Here is a 24,141-nt window from a genome sequence, read left to right as displayed (position 1 = left end):
ATGATTGTCATGAATGAATTGTTCATTTTTGTAAATTCATGCAAATATTGTTATGGAAAATGGGCAAACGAGTACCGGGTTATGCCATATGGCCTTTCAAACTCACCTTCAGTATTCCAGAACTTCATGAATGAAATCTTCTGAGACATGCTCAACCGGTTTGTCATCATCTACGTCGATGATATTCTCATTTACTCACCCAAGCTCGAGGAACATCAACGCCATGTCTCCCAGGTACTCCACCATCACCGCAAGCATCACCTATACCTCAAATTAGAGAAATGAGAATTCCATCAAACCACCATTCAGTTTCTGGGCTACATCATAACACCAGAGGGAGTACAGTTGGACCAGAGAAAGGTGGAAGCCATAAGGAACTGGCCTCAACCTACCACGGTCAAGGAGCTGCAGAAATTCCTGGGATTTGCTATCTTCTATCACCGTTTCATAGCCCATTTCAGTCAGCTGTCGGCTCCACTTACCTCTCTCTTCTGACGAAAGCCTAAGTCCCTCTCCTGGATGCCTGAAGCCACCAAGGCATTTCAACAGCTGAAATCCACCTTCTGCACCGCTCCTACCCTTTCTCACCCAGATCCAAACCTCCGTTTCGTGGTGGAGATGGACGCCTCCACTCTAGGAGTTGGTGCAGTACTGTCCCAATGTAAGGGTGAACTCCCAATGCTCCATCCATGTGCGTACTTCTCCTCCAAAAAGATGTCCCTGGCGGAGTAAAGTTATGACATCGAGAACCGCGAGTTACTGGCCATCAAGCTCACTCTGGAGGAGTGGCGGCACTGGTTGGAAGGAGCTCAGCACCCTTTTGAGGTGATAACTGACCATAAGAACCTCCAATATCTTCATGAAGCTAAACGCCTCAATCCACGACAAGCAAGATGGGCCTTGTTCTTCACTCGCCTCAGATTCATCATAACCTACCATCCTGACCATAAGAACCTAAAAGCAGATACTCTTTCCCGCCTTCACCAACCTGATCCATCTCCAGAAAGCCTGGAGCCCATTCTCTCGCCCACCGTGTTCGTGTGTCGTATTGTGTGGGACCTGGATGACCAAATTTGTGCCGCCACTCTGACAGAACTCGCTCCGCTGGGAGGTCCGGAAGGGAAGAGGTATGTACCTACCGCTCTGCGCTTCACCCTTCTGGACTCGGTCACCCCGGCAGCCAATGAACCCTCTCGCTCCTCCAGAACCGATACTGGTGGCCCAGCATGGGTCGTAATGTCGCCCGCTACGTCAGAGGTTGTTCGGTCTGTGCCATCACACCCGCTCCGCGCCGTCTACCGGAGGAAAAATTGAAATCATGTCTTTCGAAATTTTGGTATCCCAGAAGATATCGTTTCGGATAGAGGGCCACAGTTTATATCCAGGGTCTGGCATGGTTTCTTCCGTCTGCTGGGAGTATCCGTCAGTCTATCGTAAGGTAATCATCCCGAAACCAACGGCCAGACCGAATGCAAGATCCAGGAGATTGGGCGGTATCTCCGAGCCTACTGTCACGAACACCAAGGCAGCTGGAGCCAGTATCTCCCCTGGACCAAGTGTGCTCAAAATTCCTTACGACAGGAAACGACAGGGTTAACACCATTCCAGTGCGTGCTTGGGTATCAACCGCCACTCTTCCCCTGGACTGGTGAGCCTTCAGAAGTCCCTGTGGTTGACTACTGGTTCCGTGAGAGCGAGAGGGTATGGGACTCAGCACACGTCCATCTCCAGCGGGCAGTGCGGAGACATAAGAACTATGCTGATGGCCATCGCTCAACGACTCCTACATACCAACCGGGTGACTGAGTCTGGCTCTCCACTCGGGACATTCGTCTCCGGCTGCCCTGCAGGAAGCTGAGTCCCTGTTATGTCGGTCCTTTCCCCATCACAAGGCAAATCAACAATGTCTCCTATGAACTCCAACTCCCAGATACTTGCAGCATCTCGCCTACCTTCCATGTGTCTCTGTTGAAACCTTTTGTTAATCCACTTCTCCCTCCTTGCACAGACCCCGAGATACCTCCTCCTCCCGAAGTTGATTCCAACAAGACCACTTACAGAGTCAAAGAAATCCTAGACTCCCAATGGCGGGGTGGCCGGCTCCAGTACCTTGTGGATTGGGAAGGATATGGTCCCGAGGAAAGATCATGGGTGGACAGAGATGATGTTCTGGATCCATCACTCCTCTACGACTTCCATCAAGTTCACTCAGATCATCCTGCTCCTAGGGGGCGCGGTTGCCCTTGCTGTCAGTTAGGGGCGCCAGGAGATGCCCGTGGGGGAAGGGGTACTGTTACAGACTCACCAGCCACCTACACCAGATCACAATCACCAGATTACTGATTACTGACAATCCCACTCACCATGCCCTATATCAGTATACTCACCTCATTCCCTCATCGGCTGGTCTCAAGATTGCATACCTTTTCTTCCGCTCACCACTTACATTTTTGGATCTGCGTGGCTCCGTGTCTAACTCTCACCTGTTGGCTTTCCCTGGAAGGATTAAGATAAAGACAGTTATTCCTCAGTTTTATGAGCTTCAGTGACTGTTTATGTTTGAACTTAACGTTTTGAGTCTACCCTCAGTTTGTGATAATAAAGAATCGCCCTGAATCGTTCTTCCCTTGTGTGCCTCTCAATCCAGTTGTGACACCCATAAGTTTCAAACATTATTTTTTAATATCATAAACAGAAAATAACTTGCATAAATACAGTGATACAAGTAACTATAAACAATTATATTACACAAGATTAATGTTTTTTTTATATGGTTAATATACCTTAATATATTATTGCAACATGCATACATATGTAAAGTATGACGTTTCGTGTGTAATAAAAGCAAATTACCTCTTAAAAACCGTAGATGGTGCTACTCTGTTAAGAACGTAAGCTCTGCCTCTCACTTCCAGTTCTGTGGCTGTGGTTCTGAAACTGCTGGTGTTGCAGGTTTGCAGCTGGATATATCTCGACTTTACTGCTCATCAGTCACCAATCAATGTTGTGAGGACATACTCAGACAAAACCCTCCAGTTTTAAAAGAACACATTCCAGTCAGTTTCAAAAATCTCCCTCCTCTTCGCTTCGATTAGTTTTCTTGTATTTCTTGTATTCGATTAGTTTTCTTGACACATATTCCTCTCATGAGCGCCGCAAACACAGACTCAATCATCTCAAGCGCCATTCCAGCTGTTTCCAGTTCACCACATTCATTGGTCCAGTTTTAAAAGAACACACTCCAGACAGTTTCAAAGTTGTCCCTCGTCTGCGCTTCGATTAGTTTTCTCCTATTTTATCCACACGTTCAAATCTTAACACTTTCCCCGCCAGCGTTTTTAAAATAAATTGCCAGTCACTGCCAGCATTTTTGATGATTTACACCTAAATTTGACGGCCCTCAGAATATTTTCTGCTATGAATATATATATATATATATATATATATATATATATATATATATATATATATATATATATACAGGTGCTGGTCATATAATTAGAATATCATCCAAAAAGTTGATTTATTTCACTAATTCCATTCAAAAAGTGAAACTTGTATATTATATTCATTCATTACACACAGACTGATATATTTCAAATGTTTATTTCTTTTAATTTTGATGATTATAACTGACAACTAAGGAAAATCCCAAATTCAGTATCTCAGAAAATTAGAATATTACTTAAGACCAATAAAAATAAAGGATTTTTAGAAATCTTGGCCAACTGAAAAATATGAACATGAAAAGTATGAGCATGTACAGCACTCAATACTTAGTTGGGGATCCTTTTGCCTGAATTACTGCAGCAATGCGGCGTGGCATGGAGTCGATCAGTCTGTGGCACTGCTCGGGTGTTATGAGGGCCCAGGTTGCTCTGATAGTGGCCTTCAGCTCTTCTGCATTGTTTGGTCTGGCATATCGCATCTTCCTCTTCACAATACCCCATAGATTTTCTATGGGGTTAAGGTCAGGCTAGTTTGCTGGCCAATCAAGCACAGTAACACCATGGTCATTAAACCAGCTTTTGGTACCTTTGGCAGTGTGGGCAGGTGCCAAGTCCTGCTGGAAAATGAAATCAGCATCTCCATAAAGCTTGTCAGCAGAAGGAAGCATGAAGTGCTCTAAAATGTCCTGGTAGATCGCTGCGTTGACTGTGGACTTCAGAAAACACAGTGAACCAACACCAGCAGATGACATGGCAGCCCAAATCATCACAGACTGTGGAAACTTTACACTGGACTTCAAGCAACATGGATTCTGTGCCTCTCCACTCTTCCTCCAGACTCTGGGACCTTGATTTCCAAATGAAATGCAAAATTTACTTTCATCTGAAAAGAGGACTTTGGACCACTGAGTAACAGTCCAGTTCTTTTTCTCCACAGCCCAGGTAAGACGTTTCTGACGTTGTCTCTGGTTCAGAAGTGGCTTGGTAGCCCTTTTCCTGAAGACGTCTGAGCGTGGTGACTCTTGATGCACTGACTCCAGCTTCAGTCCACTCCTTGTGAAGCTCTCACAAGTGTTTGAATCAGCTTTGCTTGACTGTAGCTTGCAGTCATCCCTGTTGCTTGTGCACCTTTTCCTACCCAAATTCTTCCTTCCAGTCAACTTTGCATTTAATATGCTTTGATACAGCACTCTGTAAACAGCCACACCTTTCAGTAATGACCCTCTGTGACTTAACCTCTTTCTTTGTGGAGGGCGTCAATGTTCGTCTTCTGGATCATTGCCAAGTCAGCAGTCTTCTCCATTAATGTGGTTTCAAAGAACAAGAGATACCCGGAATTTATACTGTAGGGATGGTCATTAATTGAAACTCAAATATAAATATTCTAATTTTCTGAGATACTGAATTTGGGATTTTCCTTAGTTGTCAGTTATAATCATCAAAATTAAAAGAAATAAACATTTGAAATATATCAGTCTGTGTGTAATGAATGAATATAATATACAAGTTTCACTTTTTGAATGGAATTAGTGAAATAAATTAACTTTTTGATGATATTCTAATTATATGACCAGCACCTGTATATACATATATATATATATATATATATATGTATATATATATATAATATATAATATATAATAGTGCTGTCAATCGATTACAAATTTTCATTGCGTTAATCACAGTCATGACTGTGATTAATCATGATTAATCACAAATATAAATACTAGGATTTACCTGTAAATGTGTTGAAATAAAGAAATGCATGACAAACTAGTTTAAGGAAACTTTTTCACACTTCCACCAGGTAACCTTTCACACTTCCTTATTATTCTTTTGTTTTTATTCAGCCAATATCAGTCTTTATACTGGCAATAAAACGTTTACCAAGCCACATCACTTCAATCTCAGTATACATTTACCCAACTATTATCAAAAGTATTTCTAAATAAATACAACAAAACATTTTCTTACGACCTTACATGAAGTATTATGACAAAATGCATTATGAAGAAGAATCGGACCTGTTCTGCAGGTGCATCAGAGCTAATATTAGCATCATGCTTCATAAGACAATTTATGAGATTTAATAGTACTCACTTCAAACCACCATTGAGTGTTTTGTAATAATTTCCTTTTGCGATCACATGTGGAATTTGGTCATTTACTGTTGTTAAAATCTGTTATTTATAGCCTTTTATATCGCTACACAAATTACCATTTCAGATGTACACATTCAACTCAAGAAACTCACATACAAACCATATCCTATCATAATCGTGTGTTTATAATCTTATATAATCTATAGTGGCTGTTGTCAGGTTTATTTCTGCTGTGTAAAAGTCTTAACATGTATGCTCTGGCTGAAACTCACGTTGTTTGTGATGTTGCAACCAGGGGCGTAAATTTCATCTGACAGTAGGGGGGGACAATAAACGTAAAATTTCTCAAGAGTAATTTTTGAAGGGGACACAAATAATACAGCCAAAATTGTACTTGTAAGGATAGATATGTGTACACAACATGCACATAGCATGACCGTGTTTAAATATGAGTTCATGGTTCACCACGCGGTCATATAGGGCTGAACGGTTTTGGTCAGGTACGGTTCCAGTTGTTTTTCCACGTGAGCCTGGTACGGCGCGGCACGATTACAAACCGTTCTCGGCCCGGTTAGACAACCGTGCTGAACCGTGCTGGTAGAGTGCGTGTGCATGACGTCGCCACTCAGGATCTGTCACTTGTCTGTTGCCTGGCTGCTAGTTTTTCCGTAGCTTGCTAAGCGCGCTATTTTGAGCAATGTAAACACAAATTAGTAATAAAATCTGAAGAAATTTCTGATCATCCTCCATAAGGCGGTGGTTATTTACACCTTATATCATATGTAAACACTTGTGTTACCACGGCAACGACTGACGCATTTAAATTGCATTCCAAAGAGATCCGTTATCAGCCCCGCAGTGGAAAACGAAACCGTATCCGTGCTGACTGACCCGGATCGCCACGGAACGGAACGGTTAAGCAAAGAGAACCGTTCGGCCCGATAGTGGAAAAGCGGCTGTATACAGCACGGTTCAGCACGGTTGTCTAACCGGCCGAGAACGGTTTGTAATCGTGCCGCGCCGTACCAGGCTCACGTGGAAAAACAACTGGAACCGTACCTGACCGTTCTTAGAACCGTTCGGCCCGATAGTGGAAAAGCGGCTTATAATTATAATTTTCGTCTGAAACCTAGTATGTCTCTTTTGCATTAATTCAACCGCATTAAACCCACTGATCTGCCACTTAACATCATATTGAACGAAACCCAACAGGTAGGTCTACAATATTAGCCTACTATCAGTTCACACACAGGCTTATCGCCATGTTAGTTGTAGTGGGTGACAAGCTACGGTATTAAGCTTGTTAACCTTGTAATCAGTCATAGGAAATACATCAGATGTCATAATTTTTTTGTCATGACTAATTTATTAATGATCCAGCATCATCTGTATTAAAGAGTCATTTCACCCGATGTTTAAAGAGAATAAAACAGCCTTGACAGCCTACTTACACATAACTAACTTGTTCTCTCTCACCGGACTCGTGTGTATCGGTAAAGAAGGAAAGCAGGCAGTGGACCAAACCACTGTGAGGAAAGGGAGGGGGGGAATCAAAACATTTCTGAACTTAAAACGTTTTTTTGCGTTTATTTTGTTTTAATAATCACACAATTATTTTAAGTATATGTCCATTGTGTTATTTTTAATACACAGAGTCGCTTGTAATGATATAGGGGGGACGAGCCTCAGATGGGGGGGTCCTGTCCCCCCCGTCCCCCCCGGGATTTACGCCTATGGTTGCAACTGCCTCTCCGTTCTTAAGTTGCCAGGTATACATTCCAAGTATAATACACATTAGTAAAAGGATCTATTTTAATTTTTATTTGTCTATATACACCTTGATACATTATAAAAGTAGCCCAAAAAACCGCAACCCACGGCTCTGTTATTTTTCCCACGACTGTATTTTCTAGTCCACTTGCCGCTACCCTGGCAACACTGGTTCGCTGTACCCTCATCACACAATGATAGATAACCTTCCGCGCTGTGATGACGGCAAGAAGTTCGGGTCAAACTTTATTAAACTATTAATTTGCGTTAAAAAAATATTAACACGTTAAAAATTTTATTAATCGCATGCGTTAACGCGTTAACGTTGACACCCCTAATATATATATATATATATCACGCACGCACGCACACACACACACACACATTCGGATCAACAGGTTATCGGTCTATCCACGACACAACTAGAGATGTTTCTGTGTTTGTAAATACATCTCCCTCACTGACTACTTCGTCCAGATCAGATTCAAAATGGTCAAAACATGATCTACGTATATATGTTCTACATATATGATCTACATTTTCTCTGATCCTTTCATTTATGCTGATTGTCTTGTATTCGGACCCGGAAAACCCGGAAGTCCCGTAACTCATTCAGGACATGAGCTAGGGCTTTCCTTACCGTAATACACCTAGAACACGGATTGCCGTAAAAACTCGTCTTTGGCGGGGAAGCGTTGTCTCTTAATTGACGAGATATCTTGTCAATGGTGGGGAAAGAGTTAAGCTATTACTATGGGAATCGCCTCGGGCGTGACCAATCCTGGAAGCACCAATTACACCACATCTGTCAGTTGACAGATCAATCACGACAGTGATGAGGTATTCCCGCCTCCCCAATATATATCACTGCATACCGGTCCCTACCTCATTCTCGTTCTCTTCCCCGTGAAGATCCTACTGGAAGCTATCCTCAGCAGATCCTCGTAGAGTGGCCGCTAAACTGTTCACAGACGAGCCGCTTTTTAGGTATGTCACCGAACTCGGCTGCTTTTTGGTTGGGAAAATACTGTTAAAGTGAATATTTTCTTTCTGCTGTATTTTTGTAGTGAGGACCAGCGCGGCAAGGCAGGTTCACATTTTCTTTATCAAGCAGTTCCAGCTCTTTTCTCTCAATTATTCCCTCACGTTAAGTGGTGTGACGGATCGGTACGATCCCAACGCATTTTTGGGAATAATTTGCTATAAGACCCGATATCGAGAGGCACATTGTGGTGATCTCGTTAATTTCTCGGTGTTCGCATCTCTGTTATGACGACTGCGAGCCCATGCAGCAGCACAGCGAATGGGAAAGATCCCTCTCATCCGTGTGCATGCAGGTCTATGATCTCGTCTAAAGACTCTCACCCTCTGTGCATTGGGAGTTAGACATGCACAGGCAGCGCTCGCTAATCCCGAGTGCTGCCCGCACTGCTCTCAGTTCCCGTTAAGGGTTTTAGAGCGCAGAGTACGAGTCACAGCCACGAATAAAGGGGACCTGAGTCTTTCTGCGCCTCCCGCAAAAATTAACGAGGTTGCTCCGCAGGCCTAGTGCAGCTGAGGAGAGTTGATGGACGAGATTTCTCCGGAACTTCCTCCACTCTTTGTATCAGACCCTTTGGCAGGGGATTTGGAGGAAGACAAAGAGGATGCTATCTTCCTTCCTAATCTTTCTTTCAGGCCTGGCAGTGCTATGGGTGAGTCCCCCACCCCCATGCCAGGGGAACTGGACCTTATTGAAATGTGTAGAAGAGCAGCTGCTCCTCTATCGACTGGCCATCTCAGCAAGAGGGCCAGGGTGCAGAGAGGGATTTATATGATGGAAAGAGGCTGCCATCGCGCACTTCCCCTGTCAAGAAACTGATACCAGCCATCCCAGCATGTGTCACAGAGATGCGGCGCTTCTGGGACAAACCCTTCTCCCATAGGGTTCCCATTAAAGGTTTTTCTAGGCTGTATGTTCATAATATGGAGGAGTTGGGGATGTCTAACCCACCTCCAGTCGATTTGTCGGTGGAAAGTCACCTCCACTCCAATCGACGGGCAGCCCTATCCTCTCCTTCTCTGCCGGGATGGACAGAGAGGCTGTCTGCTTCTCTTTTTCAAAAAAATTTACTACAGTCAGGGTACAGAAACCTTAGGCCCCCCCCACCTCAGCAGCCAATGCAGGTGGAGGTTCACCCAAAGCAGCCCCAGCCTAGAGGCAAGGTTGCGTTTGCGGCGGCAGTGGCTAAGCATCGCCCAGCTAACCCTCAGGGAGGGAAAAAGCGGCAGGTGACCTAACCTGTGATCTGGCTTTGAGTCAAAAGAGGGGCTACAGCACTCACACAGTCTCTGTAGCACCCCTCTGCACGGCACAGGAGTCTTGTTCCCCCTTCTAGCAAAGAAACATCGGGGTGTGATTCAAGAAAAATGTTCAAAGGAAGGAAGTTCTCTTGTTGGAGTGTTGGCACCAGTTCATCCAGTGCCCCACATGTTGTTTCTCCCCTCTCCACCAACGGGGTTATGCAAGAGAGAGGACGAAAGTTTACACAAGTGTTCCCATTTGAAAGAAATAAAAATGCTTCCTGTGCATCCAGGCAGTGGGCCAAGGGCACAGATTTGTTTGAAAATAAAAACAAAAATACATACACATACATCCAAATCAGAGCTGCAACCCCTAGCTCCGCCGCTGAATGGCGCCACCGTGCCATCAGTGAGCGAGAGCTACAGTGGTCCGCTCTCTGTTCACGCAGAGAGTTGGTGCGCATGCACAGTACACCCTTGGGTATTATCCACAATATAACAGGGTTATCATCTGCAGTTTGCTGTAAAACCACTACTTTTCAACAGTGTGTTAATGTCAACAGCAGAAGGGGAGTCAGCTCGGATTTTAGAGGAGGAAATAACCTCTCTATTGAGCAAAAGATTAATTCGGGTGGTGCCGCAGGAGGACAGCCAGCACGGCTTTTACTCCCGGTACTTTGTCATTCCCAAAAGAGGCGGGGGTCTCTGTCCCATTCTGGATTTGCGGAACCTCAACAAACACCTCAGAAAGTACAAGTTCAAAATGCTCACAATAAAAACATTATACAATGTTATTCGTCCCAGTGACTGGTTTACATAAGTAGATCTGAAGGACGCTTACTTTCATATAAGTATTTATCCGGTGCACAGGAAATTCCTCAGGTTTGCCTATCAGGACACAGCCTACACATTTTTTAATGTGTCGAGGCAGCTCTAACACCGCTGAGAATAGCGAGTCTCAGAGTGTCAGCTTATTTGGACGATCTCCTCTCTGCTCCATCACGGCGCCAGGCGGAGATAGATACGAATCTGCTTGTGTCTCATTTAAAAGGCTTAGGCTTCAAAATAAACGAGACAAAAAGCTGCTTAAATCAAATCAAAATTTATTTATAAAGCACAATAAAAACAACAGTAGTTGACCACTGTGCTGTACAAACCTTGCTAATAACAAAAAAAAAAAAAAAACACTAGAGAGACTCTAAGAACAGTTATGAGCCCTAGAAAAAAGGTACGTTTTTAACTTAGATTTAAATTCAGATTCCGAAGAAACTAATCGCAGGGAGACTGGAAGACTATTCCATAATTTTGGCCCAGCAATTGAAAAGGCACGGTCGCCCCTCAGCTTCAATCTGGATCTAGGGACCATCAACACTCTTTTCTCCGAAGACCTCAGTGGTCTAGAATATGTATTTGTATTTAAAAGATCACTGAGATATGCAGGAGCCGTTCCACTCAGAGCTTTAAAAACAAACAGTAAAGTTTTAAACTCGATTCTGTAACTGACCGGCAACCAATGCAAAGAGCATAATACGGGAGAGATATGATCAAATCTGCGGGTGCCAGTCAAAAGTCTGGCAGCCGCATTTTTAACCATCTGGAGTCGATTTATGTTTGATTGACTTATTCCCATATAAAGGGAATTACAATAATCAAGCTGTGATGACACAAAAACATGGATCACTCTCTCCAGGTCTTTAAACGACAAAAAGCTCTTGGCTTTTGATAGCAATCTTAACTGGAAGAAACCAGACCTAACTACAGAATTTATCTGTTTATCGAAATTAAGTGCATAATCAAAGTTAACACCTAGATTTCTCACAGACAGTTGTCTGTAAGACTCCAGATCTCCCAAATCACAATCCAGGGCCCCCGAAGACCCAAACACAATGGCCTCCGTTTTGCCCTCATTTAGATGTAAAAAATTTGAAGAGAACCAAGACTTAATATCAGACAAACACGTATTCAGTAATCCCAGGCCTCTTTGATCATTTTTCTTCAAGGGCAGATAGATTTGGGTGTCATCAGCATAGAAATGAAATGACACCCCATGCTTGGTAAGAATAGACCCCAGAGGAAGCATATATAATGAGAACAGAACAGGGGCCAGAATGGAGCCCTGAGGAACTCCAAACTGCAAAATAGAGCTAGATGAAGAAAAACCATCAAGATAAACAGAAAACATTCTGTCTTCAAGATAGGATTTAAACCAGTCAAGAGCATGACCTGTAATACCCACACAATTTTCAAGGCGTGAAATAAGGATTCTATGATCGATTGTATCAAACGCGGCACTTAAATCTAATAATAAAAGTATCACAGAATCCCCCGAATCTACAGATAATAAAATATCATTCAACACTTTTAAAAGTGCAGTTTCAGTGCTGTGATGTTTCCTAAACCCAGATTGAAATTTTTCAAAAATGTCATTTGACTCTAAAAACTTCTGCAGTTGTAATAAAACAGCCTTTTCTAGAGCTTTTGAAAGAAAAGATAAATTTGAAATTGGCCTATAATTTGATAGGACAGTAGGGTCAAGATTAGATTTTTTAAGCAGGGGTTTAACAATTGCATGCTTTAAGTACTTTGGAACAGTCGCTGTAAGAAGAGACTTGTTTATTATAGCCAAAATACTTGGCCCAATAACATCGAAAACCTGAAGCAAGAACCGTGTAGGAATTATGTCTTGTGAACATGTAGTAGGTTTTAACTGCTTAATAATGTCTTGGAAAGAATCTAAAGAAATTATCTGGAATTCATTAAAGGTAGAAGTACAAAGAGAGGGAACAGACCAATCACAATTTAAAGGTATAATATGCCGTCTTATATCAACTATTTTATCTGTAAAAAACTTAAGAAAACTATCACATATTGCAGATGATGCATTTAAACAGACATTACTAGTCGGATTTACAACAGAATCCAAAATAGTGAAAAGGGTTTTAGGTTGGTGACAGTTCTCAGCTATAATACCTGAAAAATATTGATATTTAGCATTTTTAACAAATTTTTGATACCTGATTAATGACTCTCGTAATATTTCAAAAGATACTTGTAATTGATCTTTTTTCCACTTCCGTTCAGCTCTACGACATGCACGTCCAAGCTCTTGAATGGTGCTGTTTAGCCAGGGTTCAAATTAAATTTTTTGTCGCTTTACTCTCAATGGAGCCACAGAATTTAAAATGTCGTTACAAATTGAATTTAAAAGCATAAGATGTTCATCTATATTTGAGATGTTTGAGGGGGAATCAAGATTATACTTAAGACGAGCCTCCTCAAAGAGCACAGAAAAGTCATCACTAGATGAAGAGCTGAAGAAACGAGTCTGCTGTGGTAACCTCTTAGTCTTTGAAACCTCAATAGGAAGCAAGCAAGTAAATAACACAGGCATATGATCAGAAAAACTTAGCTCAAGGATTTCAAGTTCACGAATTGAAATACCATGCAGCAATACAAGATCTAAGGTATGCCCTTGTTTGTGAGTTGCACCATTTACTGCTTGAGTAAAATCAAAAGAGTCAAGCAAACTAATAAAATCCTTAGCCAGGGGGTTTGACTCACAGCAGACATGAATATTAAAATCCCCCACAATCAAAAGTCTATCACATTTAAGAACAATATCACCTAAGAAGTTTGAGAATTCTTTAAAAAAATCCTTGTTTAGTTTTGGAGGACGATAGACCACAGCAATCGTAAATTGATGTTCAATTAACTGAAATAAAAGTATTTCAAAACTTGAAAAAGATTCAGTCTTACGAACTTTACAACAAAATCTACTTTTGAACACCGATGCAAGTCCACCACCCCTACCGCGGGTTCTAGGGCGGTTAAAAAAAGAACAGTTTGTGGGCAAAAGTTCAGAGAAAGGACTTAAATCCCCTGCATTCAGCCAGGTCTCTGTGACTAACAGAAAATCCAATTCGTTTGAGATAAAAAAAAATTATTTCCTGCATGCTTAGTGCCCATGCAGGAAATAATTTACCAGGGTCTCAGGCTGAACTCAGACCTGTATCAAGGACAGTAACACCATGGTCATTAAACCAGCTTTTGGTACCTTTGGCAGTGTGGGCAGGTGCCAAGTCCTGCTGGAAAATGAAATCAGCATCTCCATAAAGCTTGTCAGCAGAAGGAAGCATGAAGTGCTCTAAAATTTCCTGGTAGATGGCTGCGTTGACTGTGGACTTCAGAAAACACAGTGAACCAATACCAGCAGATGACATGGCAGCCCAAATCATCACAGACTGTGGAAACTTTACACTGGACTTCAAGCAATATATATGTATATATATATATATAATATATATAATAGTGCTGTCAATCGATTAAAAATTTTCATTGCGTTAATCACAGTCATGGACTGTGATTAATCATGATTAATCACAAATATAAATACTAGGATTTACCTGTAAATGTGTTGAAATAAAGAAATGCATGACAAACTAGTTTAAGGAAACTTTTTCACACTTCCACCAGGTAACCTTTCACACTTCCTTATTATTCTTTTGTTTTTATTCAGCCATTATCAGTCTTTATACTGGCAATAAAACGTTTACCAAGCCACATCACTTCAATTTCAGTATACATTTACCCAACTATTATCAAAAGTATTTCTAAATAAATACAACAAAACATTTTCTTACAACCTTACATGAAGTATTATGACAAAATGCATTATGAAGAAGAATCGGACCTGTTCTGCAGGTGCATCAGAGCTAATATTAGCATCATGCTTCATAAGACAATTTATGAGATTTAATAGTACTCACTTCAAACCACCATTGAGTGTTTGTAATAATTTCCTTTTGCGATCACATGTGGAATTTGGTCATTTACTGTTGTTAAAATCTGTTATTTATAGCCTTTTATATCGCTACACAATATACCATTTCAGATGTACACATTCAACTCAAGAAACTCACATACAAACCATATCCTATCATAATCGTGTGTTTATAATCTTATATAATCTATAGTGGCTGTTGTCAGGTTTATTTCTGCTGTGTAAAAGTCTTAACATGTATGCTCTGGCTGAAACTCGCGTTGTTTGTGATGTTGCAACTGCCTCTCCGTTCTTAAGTTGCCAGGTATACATTCCAAATATAATACACATTAGTAAAAGGATCTATTTTAATTTTTATTTGTCTATATACACCTTGGTACATTATAAAAGTAGCCCAAAAAACCGCAACCCACAGCTCTGTTATTTTTCCCACGACTGTATTTTTTAGCCCACTTGCCGCTACCCTGGCAACACTGGTTCGCTGTACCCTCATCACACAATGATAGATAACCTTCCGCGCTGTGATGACGGCAAGAAGTTCGGGTCAAACTTTATTAAACTATTAATTTGCGTTAAAAAAATATTAACACGTTAAAAATTTTTTATTAATCGCATGCGTTAACGCGTTAACGTTGACACCCCTAATATATATATATATATATATCACGCACGCACGCACGCACACACACATTCGGATCAACAGGTTATCGGTCTATCCACGACACAACTAGAGATGTTTCTGTGTCTGTAAATGCATCTCCCTCACTGACTACTTCGTCCAGATCAGATTCAAAATGGTCAAAACATGATCTACGTATATATGATCTACATATATGATCTACATTTTCTCTGATCCTTTCATTTATGCTGATCGTCTTGTATTCGGACCCGGAAAACCCCGAAGTCCCGTAACTCATTCAGGACATGCGCTAGGGCTTTCCTTACCGTAATACACCTAGAACACGGATTGCCGTAAAAACTCGTCTTTGGCGGGGAAGCGTTGTCTCTTAATTGACGAGATATCTTGTCAATGGCGGGGAAAGAGTTAAGCTATTACTATGGGAATCGCATCGGGCGTGACCAATCCTGGAAGCACCAATTACACCACATCTGTCAGTTGACAGATCAATCACGACAGTGATGAGGTATTCCCGCCTTCCCAATATATATCACTGTATACCGGTCCCTACCTCATTCTCGTTCTCTTCCCCGTGAAGATCCTACTGGAAGCTATCCTCAGCAGATCCTCGTAGAGTGGCCGCTAAACTGTTCACAGACGAGCCGCTTTTTAGGTATGTCACCGAACTCGGCTGCTTTTTGGTTGGGAAAATACTCTCTGTTATAGTGAATATTTTCTTTCTGCTGTATTTTTTTAGTGAGGACCAGCGCGGCAAGGCGGGTTCTCATTTTCTTTATCGAGCAGTTTCAGCTCTTTTCTCTCAATTATTCCCTCACGTTAAGTGGTGTGACGGATCGGTACGATCCCAACGCATTTTTGGGAATAATTTGCTATAAGACCCGATATCGGGAGGCACATTGTGGTGATCTCGTTAATTTCTTGGTGTTCGCATCTCTGTTATGACGACTGCGAGCCCATGCAGCAGCACAGCGAATGGGAAAGATCCCTCTCGTCCGTGTGCATGCGGGTCTATGATCTCGTCTAAAGACTCTCACCCTCTGTGCATTGGGAGTTAGACATGCACAGGCAGCGCTCGCTAATCCCGAGTGCTGCCCGCACTGCTCTCAGTTCCCGTTAAGGGTTTTAGAGCGCAGAGTACGAGTCACAGCCGCGAATAAAGGGGACCCGAGTCTTTCTGCCATCGCGCACTTCCCCTGTCAAGCAACTGATACCAGCCATCCCAGCATGTGTCACAGAGATGCGGCGCTTCTGGGACAAACCCTTCTCACATAGGGTTCCCATTAAAGGTTTTTCTAGGCTGTATGTTCATAATATGGAGGAGTTGGGGATGTCTAACCCACCTCCAGTCGATTTGTCGGTGGAAAGTCACCTCCACTCCAATTGACGGGCAGCCCTATCCTCTCCTTCTCTGCCGGGATGGACAGAGAGACTGTCTGCTTCTCTTTTTCAAAAAAATTTACTACAGTCAGGGTACAGAAACCTTAGGCCCCCCCACCTCAGCAGCCAATGCAGGTGGAGGTTCACCCAAAGCAGCCCCAGCCTAGAGGCAAGGTTGCGTTTGCGGCGGCAGTGGCTAAGCATCGCCCAGCTAACCCTCAGGGAGGGAAAAAGCGGCAGGTGACCTAACCTGTGGTCTGGCTTTGAGTCAAAAGAGGGGCTACAGCACTCACAGAGTCACTGTAGCACCCCTCTGCAGAGTCTTGTTCCCCCTTCTAGCAAAGAAGCATCGGGTGTGATTCAAGAAAAATGTTCAAAGGAAGGAAGTTCTCTTGTTGGAGTGTTGGCACCAGTTCATCCAGTGCCCCACATGTTGTTTCTCCCCTCTCCACCCACGGGGTTATGCAAGAGAGAGGACGAAAGTTTACACAAGTGTTCCCATTTGAAAGAAATAAAAATGCTTCCTGTGCATCCAGGCAGTGGGCCAAGGGCACAGATTTGTTTGAAAATAAAAACAAAAATACATACACATACATCCAAATCAGAGCTGCAACCCCTAGCTACGCCGCTGAATGGCGCCGCCGTGCCATCAGTGAGCGAGAGCTACAGAGGTCCGCTCTCTGTTCACGCAGAGAGTTGGTGCGCATGCACAGTACACCCTTGGGTATTATCCACAATATAACAGGGTTATCGTCTGCAGTTTGCTGTAAAACAACCACTTTTCAACAGTGTGTTAATGTCAACAGCTGAAGGGGAGTCAGCTCGGATTTTAGAGGAGGAAATAACCTCTCTATTGAGCAAAAGATTAATTCGGGTGGTGCCGCAGGAGGACAGCCAGCACGGCTTTTACTCCCGGTACTTTGCCATTCCCAAAAGAGGCGGGGGTCTCTGTCCCATTCTGGATTTGCGGAACCTCAACAAACACCTCAGAAAGTACAAGTTCAAAATGCTCACAATAAAATCATTATACAATGTTATTCGTCCCAGAGACTGGTTTACATAAGTAGATCTGAAGGACGCTTACTTTCATATAAGTATTTATCCGGTGCACAGGAAATTCCTCAGGTTTGCCTATCAGGACACAGCCTACAAATTTTTTACGGTTCCGTTCCGCTTGGTAGCAGCAATTTATGTCCGAAGTGCCACCTCAACCGCAAAGTGATAGTGTCATCACATTTTCTCGAATCAGGGATTCCGCTAGGAGCAATTTCTCTGAGAAAAGTGGTAACGACGGATGTGTCGCTCACAGGTTGGGGTGCAGTGTGGGAGGGCAGAATAGCGAAAGGAAAATGGCAGTCTCGCTACAGAACGCACTTTTAAACTTTCTGGAACTGTTCACAGTGTTTCTAGCATTGAAATATTTTGTGCAGTTCCTACGGAATCACCACGTTTTGGTCAGATCGGACAACACAACGGCGGTGGCATATATAAATCGCCAAGGAGGAACACGTTCTCCCCAGCTTCACAGTCTAGCATGAAATCTCATGGTGTGGGGCATGAAGCATTTTCATTTATTACGAACGACTCCTGTCCCGGGAATAATGAATGCAGGGGCAGATCTCCTGTCCAGGGGGAATCCTCTGTACGGATAATGGACTCTCCACCCTCAGGTAGTAAACCAGTTGTGGGAGAGGTTCAGCCGAGCTGCCGTAGATTTCTTCACCTCGCATGAAAATACCTATTGCCCTCTATTCTTTTCTCTGGCAAGAGACGGTGCACCGATGGGTGTGAATGGTTTGCCTCACCCGTGGCCAAACGTACTGCTTTACGCGTTTCCTGGCCCTGGCCTCTCCAGTTGCGCAGAGACCTCCTCTCACAAGCGCATGGAGAGATTTTTTCACCTGGCAAAGTGGCTCTTTGGGCCTGGCCTGTGAGAGGTTGAATTTAAGTGTTATGGGTTTGCTTCCGAGGGTGATTGAAACAATTCAAAATGCAAGAGCGGCTTCTGAGCGTCTGCATATGGTAGGAAATATTTGAGTTATGGTGCGCGCAAAGGCAAATTGTTCCTTTTCAATGTTCAGTGGCAGAGGTGTTGTGTTTTCTGCAAGAACTTTTAGATAAGGGCAGAGCCTTCTCTACCGTTAAGGTTTATCTTGCTGCAATTTCTGCATGCCATGTGGGGACTGACAGAAATACTATGGGTCAACACCCGCTTGTGTACAGGTTTATGAGGGGTGTGCGGCGTCTGAACAGGGTTTCAAAGCCACGGATTCCGCCGTGGGATCTGTCCGTGGTCCTTAACGCACTCTCTCAGCCTCCTTTTGAGCCGATAGATAATATCGAATTAAAGCTCCTTTCGCTAAAGGTTGCTTTTGTTATTGGCTCTTTCGACCGCAAAAAGAGTTAGTGAACTTCATGCTTTGTTGGTTCATAACTCCTGTATGTTGTTTGCTGTGGATTTCTCGCGAGTTTCTCTCAAGACTAATCCAGCATTTGTGCCTAAGGTGAGCGAGTCAGCTTTCACCTGTAGACAGGTGGATTTACTGGCTTTTCATCCCCCGCCTTTTTCCTCGAAGAGCGGCTTCATTGTTTGTGCCCTGTCCGTGCGTTGTGTCATTACGTGGACAGGACGAAGGGATTAAGAAAGAGTAATCAGTTATTTGTTTCATAGGCTGATTCTCATAAGGGTAAACCTATTTCTCGTTAGCGCCTGTCCCACTGGGTGGTGGAAGCTATTATATTGAGTTATAATAGCATGGGTCTAAGTCCTCCAGAGTAACCGAATGTTTGAAAGAGAACTTTAGGTTACTCACGTAACCCCGGGTTATCTCACCACACTCCCCTCCTTGCAGCAGCACGGAGAAGAGATATGCTGAGAATGAGGTAGGGACAGTTATGCAGTGGTATATATTGGGGAGGCAGGACTCCCTCATCACTGTCGTGATTGGTCTGTCAACTGACAGACATGGTGTAATTGGTGCTTCCAGGATTGGTCACGCCCGAGGTGATTCCCATAGTGAGATACCTCACTCCTGTTATCAGAGAACCGGGGTTACGTGAGTAACCTAAAGTTTTATATGTGTAGGCTATAAAAAAAAGTGCTGATATGTTTTTGCTAAATCGCTTGCAAATATAAAATTGTTATTCGGTCATACCACGTAATATTAGACTAGGTACCCCTTAGTTTCAAAATACTTACAGTATAAACAATTTGTCATTTTACAGGTTGTTACCCCTTTATTCCCCAAACGTTGCATATTATTCCCTTATACCTACACAGAGGTACTGAAGAGGTACACTATAATTACAAAAAAATTACGCTGTAAATTCTGTTTATTTACGCAGTACGTTGCGGGTTGTAATCCAATTCTAAAACGTTACCTAATCTTGCTCTTTTTGATTATGTAAATGTTCTGGCACAGATGCCTTTAACTGTAAATAGACCATAAATAATGATATGCAGGAGTTACATTGTATGATCAATTTATAATAGTATAGTTAAGTGAATAAGATGAAGGCCGTGCAGAAGGTTGGGCATTTATGACTATTAAGTCCTTACATCTTCAGATAAATGTTCATGGCCATGATGAGATATGACTCTTAGGAATTTCAGAGGGATTGTCGAGGAGCTGATAAAGCCAAAGTTGTATTTCTCAACTAGACCTTGTGCCATATGATCTATTTTGAACTTAAATCTGTGCACCTTTAAAAGTAATCTATCACTGTCTGGACTAAAAGAGAGTAGACTGTGAAAATAGGGCAATTTCCCTGTTAGGTTTCATCATTGACATTGAGGTTTGGCTGCTGAAGGAGAGGTATCATGATATAACCAACAAGACATGCATGCATCTACTATCTGAACCTGAAAATGTTCAAGCCATGATTGGTTAATGATTGATCCTTCAGCCACGCAGTGTGTTGTACCAGGTCTCTAAAGAATAACGTGGTTATCACATGAACTAAAAGATAGTGGTAGAAATTCAGGCAGTTTACTTGGTGATACACCCAAGAATGACAATTCAACAACAAAGACATCATCTTTAGTCATTAGTAAATCTTACATTCAAGCCTTATAATCATGTTTACACTTGCGGCTAAAAGTGCTACAAATCCATTGATTCTGATCGGGTTGGTGCATTGCAAGTATGTGAAGGATAAAAAGGTTTTGTTTTTGTTTTTTTAATGAAAGTTACACTTTGTTATGTGGTCAAAAGTTGAAAAAATGTTAACTCTTCCAGGATTTAAGGGGTCAAGATTTGGCCGATGTTCCTGTTAGCTCCTGCTAACAAATGCCATAACCCTTTCTCCACTGACAAACATGCAAAATAGCTTTGTATTTCCAAAAAGATTGGAATTTTTATTATATTATGTTTATGATTATTTTTTAAATTAATTAATTTTATTTATTTATTTGCTGGCTGTAGATACAGTAGTTGCTATAAGGTCTTTGGTCTTATGGTCAAATTAACTGTTGCTCTTACAGGCAAAATCCAGTCATTTCAATGGTTATCTGTGCAATATTTTTCATGCAAATTTGCTTTGACTAAGAAAAAGCTGCTTGGTTTGTGTAACCTGTACTTCATACATTAAGGTCACCAGAAGTGTCACTTCCCGGGGACACGTTCAGCACAGGATTCCTATATTGCCTAAAATCAGGGCTTAATTTGACATTAACAAGTGCATTAGATCGTGACAGTGCGTGTGTGCATACGAGACAGAGCATTAATGTAGATGTATTTGGAGGTTATGTATTGGTCCTCAACATATTCTTGACCAGCTTTCTTAAGTTCAAAATCGCTCTCATTGATTGGCGCTTACTGCTTATTTTGTGAGTAGCGGAAGAGAGTGAGAGTTTGGAGAGAGTGTATAATAGCCTATACATAATATACACAACAGCAGAGTGGACCGGTGTTCACGCTGAATGGCACAGATACGGACTATTTAAATTGACCAGTGTAACCTTTTATATGTTTGTTTGACTGTATTTTATTTTGATAATGAACAGACTGCAATGTCAAGTTTGAATTGCTAAAATATGTTGTGTGTGTGTGTGTGCGCGAGGCGCCAGCACAATCAAACAGCTGAAACATAAAATACTCCATTTTTGGTCATACAAATAAGAGTAAGACATAATTCGATAATTTTGCATACTAACAATAAAAACAGAACATATGTGCTTTTGTAAAATAAAGCAAACAAACAGAATGCGTGTTCTCAGTTTCCTTTCCCTTTCCGTGAACTTGTTTGTGGAGCGCTGCGCCACATCTGTTTTAAATCTGTTAATTATTTATGTCAGATATATTTAGCATATTTATACCTTTTATACATTGACTTTGACTGTATTTTATTTGTATGAAAACAAATTTTATTTTTATTTTATTTTTAATGTAACTTACATATAGCCTATACATTTTCCTTAAAGGGGCCATCGGATGCAAAATTTACTTTACAAGTTTGAACATAAATGTGTGTGTACACATCCATCCTATAATGATAAAAATCCACCCAGTGTTTTTTTTTTTTAAATACCTATTTTAAAATTCCTTTCTCAAAGCAGGCTGTTCTGAGATTCCTGTCAGAATGACGTAGTTCTATACAGGCCGCTCCCACAATAGTTGATTGACAAGACCGTCTTACCCATTGTGTCGACTCCGGTGCAGGGGAAGACAAGAATGTCTCTGATTGAGGTGTTTTGTTGTTGGATGTAATAATGAACATAGCAGTCGTCATTTACTCCCAACATCTGAGCCGCTGAAGACGCAGAGGATTAACATTACTTTTGTTTTGAAGTGAATGCGCCGATCCCCGATCTGCCTAACTGTGTCTATGTTTGCACGAATCATTCGTGATCCAGATTCATCTACAGAAGAAGTGAGTATAAGGGTTTTTTATGAATCTTTGCAAATCGCCTTTCCTAATAACATGCTAGTTAGCTAGTTTCGCCGGCTAAAGTAAACAGTCTGCTCGTCACCCCACGGAAGAGAGCTCATTAGCATTTAAAGCAACATGGACTAGAATGGCTTGCTAAAAACAGAGCTGATTTTGACATGGTAAAAAAAGGTGTTTTTTACACTACCATTGAGAAATTTTAACCAAAGTATGTTATAGACCTTTCATTAAGACCCTAAAGAATCATATCAACTTGTGGAAAATGGGCATCCAATGACCCATTTTTGACCCAAAGTTTGAAAACCTGTGCCCTTGGCTGTGGTTAGGTTCATGCAGAAACTTGTGAACAATGCTCTTATAGTTGTGGCATCACCGTTTAGTGACGTCATTTAGTGATGTCACCTTTTAATTGCTGTTTCGGATCCTGCAATTATTCATTTACAAATTAAGCACTGCCTAAAATAACCAGGTCTTGATTGTTTGCGCTGTACTGATTGATCGTTGTATGACATCAAAGTACCGCAAGAGCTATAGAGTAGAACAGACGGTTTTATGTCATACAACAATCAATTGGAGCAGAGCAAACAACCAACACCTGGTTATTTTAGGCAATTTTGAAATCCTGTGCTGAATGTGTCCCCAGGAAGTGGCATGTCTGGTCACCTGATCGTACATTGCTACACTATTGAAAATAGACACCAGACCTTTTTTTGCTAATGGGATATAATTAATCTTAACGTGACATGTAATTAGTTACATATGACATGTACAGCTCATGTGAATAACTCATAAAAACCTGTTTCTGCTGTCATGAACAATTCTATCCCCCTTCCTCAATAAATATTGTGGAATAATATCTTGTTCTAGCTAATCAAAAGAGCCTTCCTTAACCCATTAGTGCTATGCTAAGCTAGTAAGCTGAACTGTTAGCTTGCAAACTAAGCCTGAAATGTTTAATTTCACCATTTTTAGCTATGGTAATTTAATGTGTGATGCAATTATGATCAAGAATAAATAAACTATAAAGCAGTTCTTGGTATAATCAGGCACTGAACAGAGTACCCAAGTTTCTCAGCCAATAGAATCACTTAAGGATGTCCATTAAAGCTTCTAAACCCTAAATTTATAATGGTTGTCATTTGATGTTTGATCAGCCATTTTCACTTTCTTTTGTCTTTAAGCTGCAATGCCATGTAGCACCTCAGGGTATCCTTATAACCAATGTTACAGTGTATACACTAATGTCTGGACCATAGTTTGCAGTAGTGGATCTTTACTTGACATATAGGCCTATTTGACTCAGTGAAGCCCAATAATTAAGATGCAGGTGATGTGGCTGTTGAAATGTCCTCTTAGGCTTTACAGGAACCCAGTCTCACACTTCCTGCTATACAAGTTGATCATTAATGATTCTCAATCTCAGATTTTTGACAACTCTAAGTCACAAACACACTTTCATAATTAACTCTGAGAAGGTCACACCCATCTCTAGACACACGTATATAAGTGAACGTGTGCACACGCACATACGGTCAGTCACACACCTGCAGGTGAGGGTCTGGATCCAGGTGTCTTTACCGTCGTGTCAGAGAGGGACGCAGTGTGCTGCTCTACCGGCCCCCTTTGAAAACCATCAAAATGGGTGAAGATTATTATGGATTCTCTTGGGTTCGCAATGAGAACAGAAAAAACATCACCATATATATTAACAATCCAGCAGACATCTCAGTGATTGTTATATATTTTCTGGTGGTTCTGGCTGTGGGAGTATGGGTAAGTGGTCAGTAATTTCTATCCACCTGTAAAAGATTTTTCTACCATTTACAGACTTGTGAATTGTTAACTTTGTGT

At 41.8% G+C, this 24,141-nt stretch overlaps 1 protein-coding gene across 6 annotated transcripts in view; it reads left to right on the top strand.

Annotated features, from left to right (window-relative positions):
• The window catches only part of LOC131547994 (sodium/glucose cotransporter 1-like), a 67,404-nt gene that overhangs the window by 32,836 nt on the left and 10,427 nt on the right, over positions 1-24,141 (top strand). Inside the window, exon 1 of one of the 6 annotated variants that reach the window (XM_058788819.1) lies at positions 23,006-24,063. The exons of the other annotated variants lie outside the window; for them this stretch is intronic. Within the exon in view, the coding sequence (XP_058644802.1) occupies positions 23,929-24,063 (135 nt within the window). The 5' untranslated portion in view covers positions 23,006-23,928. Of the gene's footprint in view, positions 1-23,005; positions 24,064-24,141 lie in introns of those variants that run through there. 6 annotated transcript variants of the gene reach the window in all.

This window comes from Onychostoma macrolepis, chromosome 10 (assembly GCF_012432095.1).
Source record: "Onychostoma macrolepis isolate SWU-2019 chromosome 10, ASM1243209v1, whole genome shotgun sequence".
Classification (NCBI taxonomy): domain Eukaryota; kingdom Metazoa; phylum Chordata; class Actinopteri; order Cypriniformes; family Cyprinidae; genus Onychostoma; species Onychostoma macrolepis.
Note: the sequence above shows the minus strand (reverse complement) of the source record. Positions and strands in the feature narration are given on the sequence as shown.